Source organism: Kogia breviceps, chromosome 12 (assembly GCF_026419965.1).
Source record: "Kogia breviceps isolate mKogBre1 chromosome 12, mKogBre1 haplotype 1, whole genome shotgun sequence".
Lineage (NCBI taxonomy): Eukaryota > Metazoa > Chordata > Mammalia > Artiodactyla > Physeteridae > Kogia > Kogia breviceps.
In genome coordinates, this window is record NC_081321.1 from 22,224,134 (window position 1) to 22,244,171 (window position 20,038).

The 20,038-nt window shown below is 36.1% G+C and overlaps 1 protein-coding gene across 8 annotated transcripts in view; it reads left to right on the forward strand.

Moving 5' to 3' along the window:
- Window positions 1–20,038, forward strand: part of CCDC91 (coiled-coil domain containing 91) — a 376,162-nt gene that overhangs the window by 117,305 nt on the left and 238,819 nt on the right. For all 8 annotated transcript variants that reach the window (XM_067008954.1, XM_067008955.1, XM_059081562.2 and 5 more), the window contains 3 exons: window positions 15,864–16,024; window positions 16,938–17,141; window positions 17,894–17,998. In XM_067008954.1, coding sequence (XP_066865055.1) covers window positions 15,864–16,024; window positions 16,938–17,141; window positions 17,894–17,998 — 470 coding nt within the window. The remainder of the gene's footprint in view (window positions 1–15,863; window positions 16,025–16,937; window positions 17,142–17,893; window positions 17,999–20,038) is intronic.

The following is a 20,038-nucleotide window of genomic DNA, read 5'->3' on the forward strand; positions in this document are numbered from 1 at the left end:
CATTTATTTTGTATTTACTAACAGATCTTCATATTTAGATATACTGTTTAGATCTTCTTCAATTCTTACATATTCTTTGTTTTTCATATAAATGAAAGAATGTTGAAAAGGGGAGCCTGGGCTAGGTAAGAGAATCTTTAAATGGAAATTAAACATCAAAAATATTTTCTAAGTTAAAAGTTGTAAAAAACATTATCACTGTATTATAGTTAAAAGTACATGGATATTTTCACCTGTTTTTTGTTTAGACTTTTTAAGAGTTATTATGCTTATGTAAACAAAGCAGAGTTGACCACAGGCAGAATTACTGGAAAAAAAATTGCATACTATTTGGAAACTTGGTGCTTCTTTGCTTGTGTGGTGTTCTGACTTAGTGTGCTTTTTTGTGTGTTTTAGAAGAGGTCTGTCAATGAAAAATGATATGCCCAATGACTATGCTAATTACCATTACAAAATTAGAGATGAAGAACTGCCATTCAGTGCACTTTTAGTTATGTTTATAGCTCTAAAGGAACATATGATGACCTTGTATCCTCTAAGTCTTAGAAAAGCAAGGGTTTCACATTTGAAATGAAGCAAATTGTGTCTGTACACTTGCTTAAGACTAAAAGCAAGCAAAGAAACAAAATACCCAAAGAAACAAAATTTTATAGATTTCTACTTCTTAAAAAGCGTTGGCTAAATTTTTACGGAAATTGGTGCTGTTGGGTATGCTTGATCTTCTGAATTTAAAGATTTTGGGCATAGACTGACACCAGCCAACTTTTAATAGACCAGAGAATACTGTAGCAGTTTGAAACATTAAAAATTGTAACTTCTCTTCTAGATAAGAAGATAATTATATTTTACATATTATAATTTGTAATTTTCATTTTAAGCTTAAAAATTCCCATTGTTAAACAAACATGTATACCATCTTTATTACTAAATTATATTTAGGGTATATATATATGTAGACAATATTTATGAATGTGGATTTTCTTTTTTTAGAGTGAGTTATTGTTATTGGATAGTGTGACTTCTAGCATAGAGAAAAACTTTAGAGGCTTAACTGAAAAATCTAGTTTCCATTTAGAGGGTAATACATTTATATGTTCTCTTTTCTTTCACAGCACTACTCATTTGTTTTCTCATTTTATTTTTAAAATAGGATGTGAATTATAATATGTTCAGTGAACCGTTATATTACCAAATTTTTAAAAATTCCTGAAAATTTCGCTAATGTCTCTTAAGTTGAAAGTACATGTAAATTCCAGGCATTTTAGGTTCAACATTCCTTATGTCTGGAATAAGTTTTTATATGATTAAGGCTTGTACCTCCGAGTCTAATATTTACTGGTCTGTTGCAGATTCTTGACAACTTTTCACAAAAGCATCATTTCTTTGAGTACACTGGTTGGTCCCTATTAGTCTTTAGTTTGGATTAGACTTCTTTCCTCTCTTATTTACCCAGAGCAGATTTTGATCAGTGGGATAGTATATAGCTCATGGAGTTTGAGTACTACAACCAGGAAGGGCAATGAAACAAGAGGTCTTCAGAATTACATTTTTAAGCATGTGTAATTATTTTTTTCTTTGTTATATTTAAAATGCCTCATGAATCTACTATTTAAATTAAGAACTAGAACATGACCAACTCTTACAATCCTCTTCTGTCCTATCCCTGTGTTTTCCCTCATCAGGAACCTCTGGCTTAAATTTTTGTTATAGTTTCCTTGCTTTTGTAAAAAAAAATTCATTGTATATGTGTGTGTATATATATATATATATATGTATATCTCTAAAGAGTTTTGCTTGCTTATGTGCCTTATAAAAATGGGTTAATACTGTTTAACCACACCTGCAGCTTTCTTTTTTTCACCCAAATTTATGTTTGCAGGACTTATCCGTGTTGTTACATATACATATATTTCTCTTACTTACACTGATATAAACTATTCTAATTTATTAATTAGAACATTATTAATATTCCCACAGCTTATTTAATCATTTGACTGTCAGCAGGTATTCAGGTGTTGTCACTTATTTGCTGTTATGGACAGTCCTGCTAGGAGTATTCTTATACATGTTTTCTGTGATACCAAGTCTGTATTCAACAGTTTTGCATAGGGGAGACTTGTTGAGACAAGCTATTTTCCCCCTCATGAGTGATTTCTTTTCTATTTTCTATTTTTCTTTTTTGCTCATTCCTCTTGACTTTTTATTTTGATTTACAGAAAAGCTACAAGAAATAGACAAATAATTCCTATGTACCCTTCGATCACTTTCTTCAAATGTTAACACTTTGTAATGTTTGCTTTATCTTTATACTTTCCCTCCTCCTCATTCTCTCCTTTTTTCTTCCCTTTCCTCTTCTGCTTCTCATTATTTATTTAGTGTTCTTTTTGTTCTTTTGCTGAGGCAATATAGCCAAAATACTGCGTTCCAAAGTAACCTAGGTTGGTTCTTGCCCTTCACCCTCCACCCCCATTCCTTAGTTAATGTGATTATTTATTTGAAATATGGTTCAATTGCTGTTCTTCGTATTCCATTTTAGGATTTGATTCTCCTATTCCCCTGCCTCTTGATTTTAATTTTATTTTATTGAGTATGTGAAACATTAATGTGGTTCCAAAACTCAGAATCATATTACAAAACTACACTCAGAGAAGAGATACTTCCCACAATTCACTTCTTCTGTCTTTCCACTTCATTCTACCTCTCCTCCACCTATCAGTCTCTCTAGTTTTGGCTTCATCCTTCCTATATTTCCTTTATAACAAACAAGTAGATGCATGCATCTGTGTCTTTTCATGTATTTAAGGGCTATTTGTATATTTTCTTCTTGGTGAACTGTCTGTTCACATTTTTTGCCCGTTATTCTATAGGCATATTTTTCAGTCTTTTTCCCCCCAAGTTTTAAATGTTCTTTATATATTAGGAATTAGTCCTTATCTGTGATATATAATAACGTATCTTTTTTTTTTTTAGTTTGTCAGTTTTTTGATTTTATTTAAGATAATTTTTAACACACAAAATGTTTTTATGTATTCGGTAGTCAGATTTGTCAGTCTTTTACTGTGTCTGGAATTGAGTCATAGTTAGAAAGGCATTTCTTATACCCAAGATAATGTACTTACACGATCTCATATTTTTGCTTAGTACTTATATGGTCTTATTTTTTAATCCAGTTGTAGCTTTTTTGGGGTTTGTTATTAATGTGAGATAATGAGTCTGATTTCAGATTTTTCCAAATGGCTAATCAGTTGTTAAGGCACTGTTTACTAACAAGCCCATCTTTGCCTCAGTAATTTGAAATGCCATTTTTGTCATATACTTAAGTTTCAGGTATACATGGCTCTACTTGTGGGCTTTCTGGTATACTCTTCTGATCTGTTTATTGCTGCAACAAATAAATACACTGTTTTAATTATAAAGGGTTTATTGTTTGTTTTAACATAATTTATTACAGTATATCTTAATAAGGTTAGTAGTATGTTTTACTATAATTTAGTTTATTTGAATAAGAGGGGCAAGTATCCTCCTTATACTTTTTCTTTTTCATGTTTTTGCATTTTACTGTTTCCATGTGATATTTAATGTCCATTTGTCTAGCTCCATTATAAAAAAAAGCTTATTTACTTTTTTCTTAAGGTTTCTGAGCTACTCAGGGTATCATTTTTTATTTATTTATTTTTTAAAACATCTTTATTGGAGTATAATTGCTTCACAGTGGTGTGTTAGTTTCTGCTTTATAACAAAGTGAATCAGTTATACACACACAGATGCTCCCATATCTCTTCCCTTTTGCATCTCCCTCCTTCCCACCCCTCTAGGTGGTCACAAACCACCTAGCTGATCTTCCTGTGCCATGCGGCTACTTCCCACTAGCTATCCACCCTACATTTGGTAGTGTATATATGTCCATACCACTCTCTCATTTTGTCACAGCTTACCCTTCCCCCTCCCCATATCCTCAAGTCCATGCTCTAGTAGGTATGTGTTTTATTCCCATCCTACCCCTAGTCTCCTCATGACATTTTTTTTCTTAGATTCCATATATATATGTGTTAGCATACGGTATTTGTTTTTTTCCTTCTGACTTACTTCACTCTGTATGACAGACTCCAGGTCCATCCACCTCACTACAGATAACTCAGTTTCATTTCTTTTTATGGCTGAGTAATATTCCATTGTATATATGTGCCACATCTTCTTTTTTTTTTTATTTATTTATTTTTTGTAGTACGCGGGCCTCTCACTGTTGTGGCCTCTCCCATTGCGGAGCACAGGCTCCAGATGCGCAGGCTCAGCGGCCATGGCTCACAGGCCCAGCCACTCCATGGCATGTGGAATCCTCCTGGACCGGGGCACGAACCCATGTCCCCTGCATCAGCAAGCGGATTCTCAACCACTGCACCACCAGGGAAGCCCTGCCACATCTTCTTTATCCATTCATCTGTTGATGGACACTTAGGTTGCTTCCATCTCCCGGCTATTGTAAATAGAGCTGCAGTGACCATTTCGGTACATGACTCTTTTTGAATGATGGTTTTCTCAGGGTATATGCCCAGTAGTGGGATTGCTGGGTCGTATGGTAGTTCTATTTGTAGTTTTTTAAGGAACCTCCATACTGTTCTCCATATGGCTGTATCAATTTACATTCCCACCAGCAGTGCAAGAGTGTCCCTTTTCTCCACACCCTCTCCAGCATTTATTGTTTCTAGATTTTTTGATCATGGCCATTCTGACCAGTGTGAGATGATATCTCATTGTAGTTTTGATTTGCATTTCTCTAATGATTAATGATATTGAGCATTCTTTCATGTGTTTGTTGGCAATATGTATATCTTCCTTGGAGAAATGTCTATTTAGGTCTTCTGCCCATTTTTGGATTGGGTTGTTTGTTTTTTTTGTTATTGAGCTGCATGAGCTGTTAGTATATTTTGGAGATTAATCCTTTGTCAGCTGTATGATTTGCAAATATTTTCTCCCATTCTGAGGGTTGTCTTTTGGTTTTGTTTATGGTTTCCTTTGCTGTGCAAAAGCTTTTAAGTTTCATTAGGTCCCATTTGTTTATTTTTGTTTTTATTTCCATTTCCCTAGGAGGTGGATCAAAAAGTGTCTTGCTGTGATTTATGTCATAGAGTGTTCTGCCTATGTTTTCCTCTAAGAGTTTGATACTCTCTGGCCTTATATTTAGGTCTTTAACCCATTTTGAGTTTATTTTTGTGTATGGTGTTAGGGAGTGTTCTAATTTCATACTTTTACATGTACCTGTCTACTTTTCCCAGCACCACTTATTGAAGAGGCTGTCTTTTCTCCACTGTATATTCTTGCCTCCTTTCTCAAAGATAATTGACCATATGTGTGTTGGTTTATCTCTGGGCTTTCTATCCTGTTCCATTGTTCTGTATTTCTTTTTTGTGCCAGTATCATACTGTCTTGATTACTGTAGCTTTGTAGTATAGTCTGAAGTCAGGGAGCCTGATTCCTCCAGCTCCATTTTTCGTTTTCAAGATTGCTTTGGCTATTCGGGGTCTTTTGGGTTTCCATACAAATTGTGAAATTTTTTGTTCTAGTTCTGTGAAAAATGCTAGTGGTAGTTTGATAGGGATTGCATTGAATCTGTAGATTGCTTTGGGTAGTAGACTCATTTTCACAATGTTGATTCTTCCAATCCAAGAACATGGTATATCTCTCCATCTATTTGTATCATCTTTAATTTCTTTCATCAGTGTCTTATAGTTTTCTGCATACAGGTCTTTTGTCTCCTTAGGTAGGTTTATTCCTAGATATTTTATTCTTTTTGTTGCAGTGGTAAATGGGAGTGTTTTCTTAATTTCTCACTCATATTTTTCATCATTAGTGTATAAGAATGCCAGAGATTTCTGTGCATTAATTTTGTATCCTGCTACTTTACCAAATTCATTGATTAGCTCTAGTAGTTTTCTGGTAGCATCCTTAGGATTCTCTATGTATAGTATCATGTCATCTGCAAATAGTTACAGCTTTACTTTTTCTTTTCCGGTTTGGATTCTTTTTATTTCTTTTTCTTCTCTGATTGCTGTGGATAGAACTTCCAAAACTATGTTGAATAAGAGTGGTGAGCGTGGCCAGCCTTGTCTTGTTCCTGATCTTAGTGGAAATGGTTTCAGTTTTTCACCATTGAGAACAATGCTGGCTGTGGGTTTGTCATATATGGCCTTTATTATGTTGAGGAAAGTTCCCTCCATGCCTGCTTTCTGCAGGGTTTTTTCTTTAATCATAAATGGGTGTTGAACTTTGTCAAAAGCTTTCTCTGCATCTACTGAGATGATCATATGGTTTTTCTCCTTCAATTTTTTAATATGGTGTATCACATTGATTGATTTGCATCTATTGAAGAATCCTTGCATTCCTGGGATAAACCCAACTTTATTATGGTGTATGATCCTTTTAATGTGCTGTTGGATTCTGTTTGCTAGTATTTTGTTAAGGATTTTTGCATCTATGTTCATCAGTGATATTGGCCTGTAGTTGTCTTTCTTTGTGACATCTGTTTCTAGTTTTGGTATCAGGGTGATGGTGGCCACATAGAATGAGTTTGGGAGTGTTCCCTCCTCTGCTATCTTTTGGAAGAGTTTGAGAAGAATAGGTGTTAGCTCTTCTCTAAATGTTTGATAGAATTCGCCTGTGAAGCCATCTGGTCCTGGGCTTTTGTTTGTTGGAAGATTTTGCATCACAGTTTCAATTTCAGTGCTTGTGATTGGTCTGTTCATATTTTCTATTTCTTCCTGATTCAGTCTTAGCCAGTAGTGCATTTCTAAGAATTTGTCCATTTCTTCCAGGTTGTCCATTTTATTGGCGTAGAGTTACTTGTAGTAATCTCTCATGATCTTTTGTATTTCTGTAGTGTCAGTTGTTACTTCTCTTTTTTCATTTCTAATTCTATTGATTTGAGTCTTCTCCCTTTTTTTGTGATGAGTCTGGCTAATGGTTATCAATTTTGTTTATCTGCTCAAAGAACCAGATTTTGGTTTTATTGATCTTTTCTATCATTTCCTTCATTTCTTTTTCATTTATTTCTGACCTGATCTTTATGATTTCTTTCCTTCTGCTAACTTTGGGATTTTTTATTCTTCTTTCTCTGATTGCTTTAGGTGCAAGGTTAGGTTGTTTATTTGAGATGTTTCCTAAGATAGGACTGTATTGCTATAAACTTCCCTCTTAGAACTGCTTTTGCTGCATCCCAAAGGTTTTGGATCGTCGTGTCTCCATTGTCATTTATTTCTAGGTATTTTTTGATTTCCTCTTTGATTTCTTCAGTGATCACTCTGTTATTAAGTACTCTATTGTTTAGCCTCCATGTGTTTGTATTTTTTACAGATCTTTTCCTGTAATTGATGTCTAGTCTCATAGCATTGTGGTCAGAAAAGATACTTGATAGAATTTCAATTTTCTTAAATTTACCAAGGCTAGATTTGTGACCCAAGATATGATCTATCCTGGAGAATGTTCCATGAGCACTTGAGAATAATGTGTATTCTGTTTTTTTTGGGTGGAATGTCCTATAAATATCAATTAGGTCCATCTTGTTTAATGTATCATTTAAAGCTTGTGCTTCCTTACTAATTTTTATTTTGGATGATCTGTCCATTGGTGAAAGTGGGGTGTTAAAGTCCCCGACTATGATTGTGTTACTGTCGACTTCCCCTTTTATGGCTGTTAGTATTTTCCTTTTGTATTGAGGTGCTCCTATGTTGGATGCATAAATATTTGCAATTGTTATATCTTCTTGGATTGATCCCTTGATCATTGTGTAGTGTCCTTATTTGTCTCTTGTAATTGTCTTTATTTTAAAGTCTATTTTGTCTGATATGATAATTGCTACTCCAGCTTTCTTTTGCATGGAATATCTTTTTCCATCGCCTCACTTTCAGTCTGTATGTGTCCCTAGGTCTGAAATGGGTCTCTTGTAGACAGCATATATATGGGTCTTGTTTTTGTATCTATTCAGCCAGTCTGTTTCTTTTGGTGGGAGCATTTAGTCCATGTACATTTAAGGTAATTATCGATATGTATGTTTCTGTTACCATTTTCTTAATTGTTTTGGGTTTGTTTTTGTAGGTCTTTTTCTTCTCTTGTGTTTCATGCCTAGAGAAGTTCCTTTAGCATTTGTTGTAAAGCTGGTTTGGTGGTGCTGAACTCTCTCAGCTTTTCCTTGTCTGTAATGGTTTTAATTTCTCCATCAAATCTAAATGAGATCCTTGCTAGGTAGAGTAATCTTGGTTGTAGGTTTTTCTCCTTCATCACTTTAAGTATGTCCTGCCACTCCCTTCTGGCTTGCAGAGTTTCTGCTGAAAGATCAGCTGTTAACCGTATGGGAATTCCCTTGTGTGTTATTTGTTGGTTTTCTCTTGCTGCTTTTAATATGGTTTTTTTTTAATTTAATTTTTGGTAGTTTGATTAATATGTGTCTTGGCGTGTTTCTGCTTTGATTTATCTTGTATGGGACTCTCTGTGTTTCCTGGTCTTGATTAACTATTTCCTTTCCCATATTAGGGATGTTTTCAACTATAATCTCTTCAAATATTTTCTCAGTCCCTTTGTTTTTCTCTTCTTCTTCTGGGACTCCTGTAATTCGATTGTTGGTGTCTTTAATGTTGTCCCAGAGGTCTCTGAGACTGTCCTCAGTTCTTTTCATTCTTTTTTCTTTATTCTGGTCTGCAGTAGTTATTTCCACTATTTTATCTTCCAGGTCACTTATCCGTTCTTCTGCCTCAGATATTGTGCTATTGATCCCTTTTAGAGTATTTTTGATTTCATTTATCGTGTTGGTCATCTTTTCTTGTTTCCACTTTAGTTCTTCTAGATCCTTGTTAAATGTTTCTTGCATTTTCTCTGTTCTATTTCCAAGATTTTGGATCATCTTTATTATCATTATTCTGAATTGTTTTTCGGGTAGACTGCCTATTTCCTCTTCATTTGTTAGGTCTGGTGGGTTTTTACCTTGCTCCTTCATCTGCTGTGTGTTTTCCTGTCTTATTTTGCTTAACTTACTGTTTTTGGGGTCTCCTTTTTTCAGGTTTCAGGTTCGTACTTCCCATTGTTTTTGCTGTTTGTCCCCAGTGGCTAAGGTTGGTTTAGTGGGTTGTGTAGGCCTCGTGGTGGAGGGGACTAGTGCCTGTGTTCTGGTGGATGAGGCTGGATCTTGTCTTTCTGGTGGGCAGGTCCACGTCTGGTGGTGTGTTTTGGGGTGTCTGTGGCCTTAGTATGATTTTAGGCAGCCTCTCTGCTAATGGATCGGGCTGTGGTCCTGTCTTGCTAGTTGTTTGGTATAGGGTGTCCAGCACTGTAGCTTGCTGGTCGTTGAGTGAAGCTGAGTCTTGGACATGGAGATCTCTGTGAGATTTTCACCATTTGGTATCATGTGGAGCTGGGAGGTGTCTTTTGGACCAGTGTCCTGAAGTTGGCTCTCTCACCTCAGAGGCACAGCACTGACTTCTGGCTGGAGCACCAAGAGCCTTTCATCCACACAGCTCAGAATAAAAGGGAGAAAAAGTAGAAAGAAAGAGAGAGAGACAGGGAGGCAGGGAGGGAGGAAGGAAGAAATGAAGGAAGAAAGAAAGGAAGAAGATAAAATGAAATAAAGTAAGATTAAAAAAATTAAGTTATTAAAATAAATTATAAAATACAATTATGAAGAAAAAAAATTTTTTTAAGTTAAAAAAAAAAATGGACGGGCAGAGCCCTAGGACAAATGGTGAAAGCAAAGCTATACAGACACAGTCTCACACAGAATATACATAGACACTCACAAAAAGAGGAAAAGGGGAAAAAGTAATATATCTTGCTCCCAAAGTCCACCTCCTCAATTTGGGATGATTCGTTGTCTATTCAGGTTTTCCACAGGTGCAGGGTACATCAAGTTGATTGTGGAGCTTTAATCCGCTGCTTCTGAGGCTGCTGGGAGAGATTTCCCTTTCTCTTCTTTGTTTGCACAGCTCCTGGGGTTCAGCTTTGGATTTGGCCCCACCTCTGCGTGTAGGTCGCCCAAAGGTGTCTGTTCTTCGCTCAGACAGAACAGGGTTAAAGGAGCAGCTGATTCGGGGGCTCTGGATCACTCAGGCCGGCGGGAGGGAGGGGCACGGATGCGGGGTGAGCCTGCGGCGGCAGAGGCCGGAGTGACATTGCACCAGCCTGAGGCGCACGGGGCGTTCTCCCGGGGAAGTTGTCCTTGGGTCATGGGACCCTGGCAGTGGCGGGCTGCACAGGCTCCCGGGAGGGGAGGTGTGGAGAGTGACCTGTGCTCGCACACAGGCTTCTTGGTGGTGGCAGAAGCAGCCTTAGCGTCTTATGCCTGTCTCTGGAGCTCCTTTAAGAGGTGGTCTTAATCCCCTCTCCTAGCGCACTAAGGAAACAAAGAAGGAAGAAAAAGTCTCTTGCCTCTTCGGCAGGTGCAGACTTTTCCCCGGACTCCCTCCTGGCTAACCATGGTGCACTAACCCCTTCAGGCTGTGTTCGCGCTGCCAACCCCAGTCCTCTCCCTGGGATCAGACTGAAGCCGGAGCCTCAGCTCCTAGGCCCCTCCCGTCCTGGCGGGTGAGCAGACAAGCCTCTCGGGCTGGTGAGTGCTGGTCGGCACCGATCCTCTGTGTGGGAATCTCTTTGCTTTGCCCTCCACACCCCTGTTGCTGTGCTCTCCTCCGTGGCCCTGAAGCCTCCCCACTCTGCCACCCACAGTATCTGCCCGCGAAGGGGTTCCTAGTGTGTGGAAACCTTTCCTCCTTCACGGCTCCCTCCCACTGGTGCAGATCCCGTCCCTGTTCTTTTGTCTCTGTTTATTATTTTTTATTTTGCCCTACCCAGGAAGGTGGGGAGTTTCTTGACTTTTGGGAGGTCTGAGGTCTTCTGCCAGCATTCAGTGGGTGTTCTGTAGGAGTTGTTCCAAGTATAGATGTATTTCTGATGTATCTGTGGAAAGGAAGGTGATCTCTGTGTCTTACTCTTCCACCGTCTTCCTCCTCTCGAGAAAGTGCTTATTTACATTTATTGGAATTTTATTAGGCCTATAAATTAACTAAGGGAGAATTGGCATCTTTATGATGTTTAGTTGCTCTATACAATTACAAGGGTCTTTACTTTTGTTCAGGTCTACCATTGAGTCTTTCGGAAATGTTTTAAATGTTTCCTCATGTTTCTTGCTAAATTTATTCTTAAGTATTTTGTCTTCTTTGTTGCTATGGAAAATAATATTTTTGCTACCATCATATCTTCTAAATTGTTATTGTTTTTACATATGAATGCTGTTGATTTTTGTTCATTAAGTTAATATCCTGCTGCTTTACTAAATGTGTTTATTGTTTGAGTTAGTAGGAACATGAGGTGTAGTTTTCCTCCTTTTCTTATTTTTACGCTTCCATTTAATTTCTCTTGTCTAACCACATTGTTTTAGTGAGTGCAGTGTTAAGTGGTATGGAGATAGTAGGCATCCTTATGTTATCCTGATCTTAGAGGAAACACCTCTAGATTTTTTTCATTAATTAACATGCTGACTTTAGAACTGATGTGTATATGTTTTATCTTAACAAAGTATGCATCAATGTGTAATTTTTTGAGTTTTTTTTAAACAGATACAGGTGTTTTGATTTTTATCAAAAGCATTTTTAGTCTTAGAGCTAGTTATGCTATTTTTCTCTTTAAGTCTATTAATATGGAATGTTATATTAATGAATTGCCTAATAGTGAGCCAACCTTGCATTCCTGGAACAAATCTGACTCATTCATTGCATATCATTTTCTCAATATGGTGTTAGATTTTGTTTACTAATATTTTATTTAGAACTTTTACCTAATTTTTTTTCTTTTTTTTTTTTTGCGTTACGCGGGCCTCTCACCGTTGTGGCCTCTCCCGTTGTGGAGCACAGGCTCTGGACGTGCAGGCTCAGTGGGCCCAGCCACTCCGCAGCATGTGGAATCTTCCCGGACCGGGGCACGAACCCGTGTCCCCTGCATCGGCAGGCGAACTCTCAACCACTGCGCCACCAGGGAAACCCTACCTAATTATTTTTAAGCAATACTCTAAAAATCTTTAATTGTTCTGTTTTTGTATTGTCTTTATCAGGCTTAGCTATCAATGTTATGTTAATGTTATGTAATGCTAATTAAGTTTCCCTTCATTTTCAATGCTCTGTATTAATTTTAGAGCATTGGGATTATTCATTTTTCGAATTTTTGTTAGGAATCCTCTTGAAATGCTTTATCTATAAGGTAGTTGCCTCATAATTTTATTTTTTCCCCAAGGAAATTATATATTTTTAAAGAATTTTTTAACTTTAATCCAATCAACTTTTATGAACTATGTTTCTGTGGAGAATTGCCCATTTTATCTAGATTTTTCAAACCTATTTACTTAGAAGTCTGTAGAGGATTTATGATTTAAAAAAATTCTTCTGTTTTAATTATTATGTTACCCTTGTCACTTAATTTATCTATTTGTACTTTTCTCCTTTTATTGTTAATAAATTAACTAGTTTTATTTGATTTTCTTAGAAATTCAGGATTTTGATTAATTAGATAGATCTGCTTTATTTTCTTAATCTTTGACATCTGCATTATCTTTATTATTTTATTTTATTTTTTTTTTGTGGTATGTGGGCCTCTCATTGTTGTGGCCTCTCCCGTTGTGGAGCACAGGCTCCGGACGCGCAGGCTCAGCGGCCATGGCTCACGGGCCCAGCCGCTCCGCGGCATGTGGGATCTTCCCGGACCGGGGCACGAACCCGTATCCCCTGCATCGGCAGGCGGATTCTCAACCACTGCGCCACCAGGGAAGCCCAATCTTTATTATTTTTTAATGTGCTTTTAAAGTTTTCTGTGTTATTCGTATTTTAGTTTATGAGATGGAAATTTTATTCATTTAAAAAATTGATTGAAGTGTTCAAGGATTTAGATTTTTTTTTCTAAACTACTTTAAATGTATCCCATAGATATGTAATGTTTTCATTATTATTTCTTAGAAATCTGTAATATCTTGACAGTGGAAAATTAAAATTATATTGTGGTTGGATTTCACCTAACGGAGTAGGTGAAAAGATTCCTGGAAAAGTTTGTTGGTATTATTTCACCACTTTCAGAAGAGGAAACTGTGGCTTAAAGGGGTTTGTGTAATTTGCTGCATAACAAGTAAGTTGTTATTGTTCAAATTTGAATCCATTTCTGATTCCACAGCTATGGCTTTTACTTAGGCAGTAATATTGTGAAGTCACAGAGGTACTGAACAGTATGGCATAATCAGGGAACAGTAAGTAGCAGTGTGACTGGAGTGAAGTTGGCACTTGGTAGTATCATTTCTGGCTTGGGCAAATAGTTCATTGAGATACCATTAACATGAAGCAAAGCACGTTTATGTAAGATGATGGGTAAGTTTTATGAATGTACTAGACAGCTAAATGGACTCTCTGGTTGTTAGGTGAGCATATGGATCTGGAGGTCTGTAGAGTGGTTTGTGCTAGAAATGTGAATTTCGTTGTCATTAGCATATAGGTGATAATTTAAATAACGGGTTCTGAAAGCGGTAAGAATAATGTGAACACTGAGAAGATCAGAGGGTGTAGGAAACAATGAAATTAACTGAGTGGAAAAGAGCCTGAAAAGGAAACAAGAAAAAAAAAAGTTAAAATGTTAGGAGGAATTTAGGATATAGTGGCTTATAGGTGCCAAGGGAAGAGTTTCAAGGAAAAGGGAGAGTCATTAGTATTATGTACTCTGGAGAACTAAAGGAAGATAAAATAAAAAGTGTTCATTTGACTTAATAATACCTGAAAGGAAAATTTATATCATAAAAAGTGGGTCTAGTGGCATGATGAGTGTTGGGTGAGGAAGAAGCAAATGGAGACAAGAAATCTGGTTATGAAGGGGAAGTATGATAGTGGTAACTAGTGGAAAGTGTGAGGGTGAGGGGGCCTCCTCCCACTCCCTACTTTCCTCCCTCAAGCTCTCCCTTTTACTTCCCCTTATTTATCTCCTTTCTTTCCTTTCTCTTTCTCTCCCTTCCTTCCTTTATTCTAGCCTCTTTCCCTTTTTCTTTTCCTAATATGGCATACTTGAACATGTAATGTTACAGAATGAGAATTTAACTCATGACAACCATGACACCTTGTCTTAGATTATGGCTATAAATGTGAATAACATAAAGAGATGTTAAAATGTTCACGTGGTGGATCAGAATGATATTTTTAAGAGTTTCTTGAACATAGGATCATAGTCATGCCTGGAAATAAAACATACTTGTCCAACAAATTTTAACAATCTTTGAAATAATGATGAAAATAATTTCAGCACAATGCTAAAAGCTTTACATATTTTAGTCATTTAAAACCTCATCAGCACCTCTATGCCAGTTTTACAGATGAGGAAACTGAAGGAAGTTAAGTAAACTTGCCAGATGTTGTACACTTGCTTTGGCAATATGATTTCAGAGTCTGTGCTCTTAATCCTAAGGCTGTATTCCTCTTCACTATACTATAGTACTTATTTTCACTCCTTTAAAAATTAATTAAGTAATATTTTTGGTATAATTGTAATTTAGAATTAGAAGTTAGAATATTTTGACATTTTAGGGAAATCTGTTAGCATATAGAATAGAGAAGATTAGCAAAAATTTCTGGAAAAGATATATAAAGTACAAATATGGGTTGAAATGCCAGTTTTCTGTATTTTAGTTAAAATAGTGAAATGCTTGTGGGAGAAGCTACAATACCTTATCCAGTATGGCACATAGTATTTGAAAAACACAATACTGCTACACAATGAGAATGTATATAAGATAATTAAATAATCCTATATGGTACCAATAAAAAATTGATACATTCCTTAGTTTGTTAATGCCTAATGACCTTATAAATGTCTTTCTTCAGGGAAAAATGCAATTTCCATTGTGAGCTGCCTTCCAGAATTTATGGTAGAACTTTGCTGACATTGCTACTGATGCCAATGTGGAATAAAGGTCTTTATAATTTAGAAAGTCAAAATGTATAAATGAATTACTGTTAAAAATGATTTAGTTACTATTCTTAAACTTTAAAACACACAATACAAATGCATTTGAATTTTTAGAAAGAACGGTTGAAAATAAAGTAATATAATCTGTTTATTTTGCCATCATCAATATTTTTGTCTTATTTCATGTTTGGAATTGGCTTTCTTTTCGTGACCTTTGTATTTGAACCCTAATCACAATCTAATAATATTTTGCTGTGAAACTAATTACAGAGTTGCATTTCAACATTATTTGTCTGTGGAAACAAACTAAAATTGACTTTAACATGAAAAAGCTTTTGCTGTTGTAAAAGAAGAAATTAACACAGAGACAGTGGATTAGCTATTTTAGTGTCATTGTTCTTCCCTTTAGCTCTCTTTATTGTAATAAGTAATTCATTTGACTTGCCTCCTGGGTCATAAGGTCACTGAGTACATGGATGCATGTCCTGCTCATTGCTGTCTCCTCAGTACCTAGTGCCTGTGTTTGGCACTGGTAGGCATGCTAGTGCTTTTTCTTAACTAACTAAATAGGTAAATAATATATTTGAATAATTTCTCTGAGTTGCAAATGCATCCCTTATGGTAATGTGTTAGTATGTAGACATTAAGACATTATTAAGTTGTTTTGTTTGCTTGGGTCTCACATGGAAATGTCCTGTTCAATTTAGAAACACTAGTTTTAGATCTCAGATAAAAATCCCTGAAAAACAGTCATAGAATCCTCATTTTCTATCTCATTGCTTTTACTTTCCTTATCCCCTTTTCTTTTCCTCCCTCTACTCTCTTTCTTCCCTTCAACCTGTTCTTTATTTTCCCTTTAATGATCCTCTTTTTGTTTTCTTCTGTTTGTTTTCCTTTAGTATCTGGAGTCCATCTTTCTCCAGCCTCTCCTGAGATTGTATTGGACCATGACCACACTTCTCCTTCAGTTGGCTGCCTCTCTTCTGAGCCCATCATTTCATCACCAGAGAATACACATGCAGACAACAGCATTGTCAGTCAAACTTTTCCTAAAGCACAGGTAAAGACGGACATATTTTTATAGGGACTTTGCCTACTTAAAAAAATTGCATACTGATTTAATTGAAGATTTCCTGATTTCCTTTTTTTTTCCCTCCTCTAGATACTCTAACTTTGAGGTTGATATCTAGAATTCTAAAAACTGAATAATATGTTTTGTGGCACAATTGCAAGGTATTTAAGCAGTGTTAGTTACCAAAATACTGTTTGAAAACCAAATGTGTTTTATTAAAGTTGACTTAGTTTTGCATTGCAGATTGTGAACTTCAAAAAGGAAAATAATTACAAAAAAACGATTTCTCTTTTCAGGGAAGCTTACCATATGTTTTCAAGTATTAGAGTGTTCATTTCAATTTTAGAGTAAAACCAAAAACACAGCGGTCATAGCGTTTATTCATTCAATTATTTATCGATTCAGGCCTTGTGTTAGATGCTGGAGTTATTCCAGATTTCCAAAGTGCTGTATACAATCTTGAGTCACTTGTTATCTTTACTAGAAAGTGATGATCAATTAGTGGTTATTGATAAGTTTAAAAATCTGATTTATAACTTAGTATATAAATAAATTCTAAGTGTGTGTGTAAATTCAAGAACTGGTATCAGATGTGTCTATACTTATTATACACTCTCAAGAAAAAGTTTTAAGTTTTTAATGCTTTGCTTGCAAAATAATAAATGCTTTAAACTCTGAAGTTTACAGAAAATTTTGTTTCTTATTGCAAAGATCAGGTTGTTGTAATAGTTTGAGGTCTTCTGTTGATTTACTTAAAGGGTGAAGTAATTTCGGAACCTTTGCTACAACTTAATTTCCAAATGTGGTTTCTGGTGCCCTTTGGATGTTTTCCTTCTTGGTGCAGTGTAAACTTTCCTCTTTTGTGTTTTTTTTTTTTTTTTTTTTTTTTAATGTGGTTTAGATTCAGCAATCAACACACACTCATCTGGATATCTCACTTTTTCCGTTGGGTTTAACTGAGGAGAAAAGTAATGGAACAATTGCTCTTGTGGATGATTCTGAGGATCCTGGAGCCAATGTATCAAACATACAGCTTCAGCAGAAAATTTCAAGTCTGGAGATGAAACTCAAAGTCTCTGAAGAAGAAAAACAGAGAATTAAAAAGGTATATTTACATTTGCCTAAAAAATAAATGTTTGAATTGCAGATACTGGAAATACGATATGATCCCAACTTCTGATTAAAAATTCAGCAGTGGAAAAGCTATTATGCTGTGTGGCTATAGGTTTAAATCAGTCATACAAGCTTATCACTTAACGAAAGTCTTTGATAAGAAATTTCTAGTTTTAAAGGTGTACTTTCAAAGATATGAACATCTTGTACTAGATTTTTTTTTTTCGCTAATGAATGCTTTCCTTCTGGTTTATTTTTATTTACTTTGAAAGCAGGTAGTATTGTATTTCTTATGTAGGTTAGAAGATTTGTAATATTCGTTTGTCCCTATGAGAAGTCAGATATGATGGGATATTTGACAAGATTACTTAGAAATACAGCTATTTTAGTAAATTATTTATGTGTTCTCATTTCTGTTTCCTACAAATATCTCTATAAAAAGACCTTAGCAAATTTATAGAAAGTATAGGTAGAGTGTTGTCTACAATTAGTTTAGATGCTTTTATTTATTTATTAGCATGAATAATTTTAGTGTTATAGCAGTGTTAGTGTTATAACAGTGTTTGATATTGGTCTGGGAATGAGAGTGAAGCATACATTTTATAATATTGTTGAACTTTGAAAACCATACTTCCGGTGGGTTCTTTCCTTACCAAATATTTTCTAATATGTTCATTGAAAAAACTGAATATATTTTATGCCTTTAAATATTACAAAATTTATGCTTGGACTTTTTTCTTTCAGGATGTGGAATCATTGATGGAAAAACATAGTGTCTTGGAAAAAGATTTCCTTAAAGAAAAAGAGCAAGAGGCCATTTCTTTTCAAGATAGATACAAAGAACTTCAGGTAAAAACAGTGAATTATAAATTTAGTATGTAGGCCTTTTGATGAAGCGTGTAATATAACTTCAAAAAGAGCTCAATGAATACTTTATGAATGAAGCATCAGATACTTGCTTAAATATGTAAAATACTGACTAACGTGTGAAATTAATGACAAATGCCATTTTGAACAGTACGAATCTCTGAGAAGCCCTGCAGGTTAGCTGTTTGAGACTCAGTCTGGCGAAAAATATTCTGTTTCTGATGATTTTCTTAATTTGGAAATTAGACATTCCAATTTTTCTTATTGTGATTACATTTGAAAAGCTTAGAATCGTATAAACACCAACCTGAGATATTTAACCTTTTTCATAAATTGTTTGTAATCAATGTTTCCTCGTCTTCTCCTCGAATTTCCTTAACAAACTTGTTTCTTCTGCAGTCTTTCCCATCCCAGGAAATAGCAGTTCTGTCTTTCCAGTTGCTAAAGCTGAAACCCACATTTATTCCTTTTTGTGCTTACCCCATGTCTGTTCCTTAAGCAAAACCTGTTGGCTCTACCTTCAGAATATCCAGGTTTCGACTGTTTGTCATTATGGTCACTGCTGCCAACCTATTCTAGGCCATCCTTATTTCTCCCTTGGAATACTGAAGTATCTTCTATTCTAATCTTTTTTTTTTTGTTCTTCTCTTCTTTTTTGCGGTACGCGGGCCTCTCACTGTTGCGGCCTCTCCCGTTGCGGAGCACAGGCTCCGGACGCGCAGGCTCAGCGGCCACGGCTCACGGGCCCAGCCGCTCCGCGGCATGTGGGATCCTCCCGGACCGGGGCACGAACCCGTGCTCCCTGCATTGGCAGGAGGACTCTCAACCACTGCGCCACCAGGGAAGACCCCTTCTATTCTAATCTTTTTGCTTCTGTCATTGCTCACTTACAGACCATTCTCCACATGGCAGCCACTGTGATCTGTTTAATAGTTAAAGCTGCTCATGTCATTTCTCTGCTCGGAAACCTTCAGTGGCTTCTCACCTCACCCAAACTAAAAGCCAAGTAAGTCCTTAAAAGGGTTTGCAAGGCCCTCCATTTTTTTGTGTCCCTTCTCCCTGTCTTTTCCCTGACTCTCTCTTCAGTCATTTTGCTTTATCCCTATGTCTCGAGCCCTCATCCCTCAATTTTCTGCATTGTTTACTTTTTTATATCATTCAGGTCTCTGTGCAAATATCACCTTATCAAGGGAGACCTTTCCAAACAATGCTGACATCCCCTACCAGCCTTCCCATATTCTGCTTTATTTTTCTCCATAGCACTTTTCACATCTGACAAACCATGTATTTACTTGTTTATTTGTCTAGATTGTTTAAATAGTCTCCTAAGTGGCCTTCTTAGCTTCTGCCTGTGCTCTTCTCCCTTAATGAGTCTTTTTTTCAGCAGGTGGAGTAGTGTTTTTTAAAAATGTGAGTCAAATCATTTCCCAACCTCAATTATCATTCTCCTTTCAGTGTAAATCTTCTGGCTTCTCCAACTTTTCCAGCTCACCCCCAGCTATTTACTTAAACTAAATTCATAATAAGGTCCAGGCGAATGTGTGAGTCTGTGTTACTGAGGGCATTCCTTGCCTGTTGGAGTGGTGAGTGGAGGGAAACAGTTTGTGATTCATTCAGTTTCTCTGACTGGAATGCTCTTCCTGCAGATATCTGCATGGCTTTGTTTAAAAAATGTAAAACTTGAAAACAAGGAAAAGAGTGTGCAGTATGTTCTTTCAGTGTCCTATGAGGGCATTACTTACTAGACCTACTCAAGGATTATTTAAAAGAATGTAGTACTCACTGTGAATGTGACTCACTGTTTACTATTGATTGAAAGTCTCAGTTGTATTGACATTACACGTTAATTAATTTTTTCCACAGAAGAGGTGCAAATAATATCTCTGTTAGGATTTCAAAGAATAGTGTTTATTGACCTGTAAGACATTCATTAGACATTATCTCCAACTAGCACTCTTGCTTGGTCGAACACTCCATTATTTAAATTTTCTATTCGTATGCCTATTCAAATGCTCTTTGAAC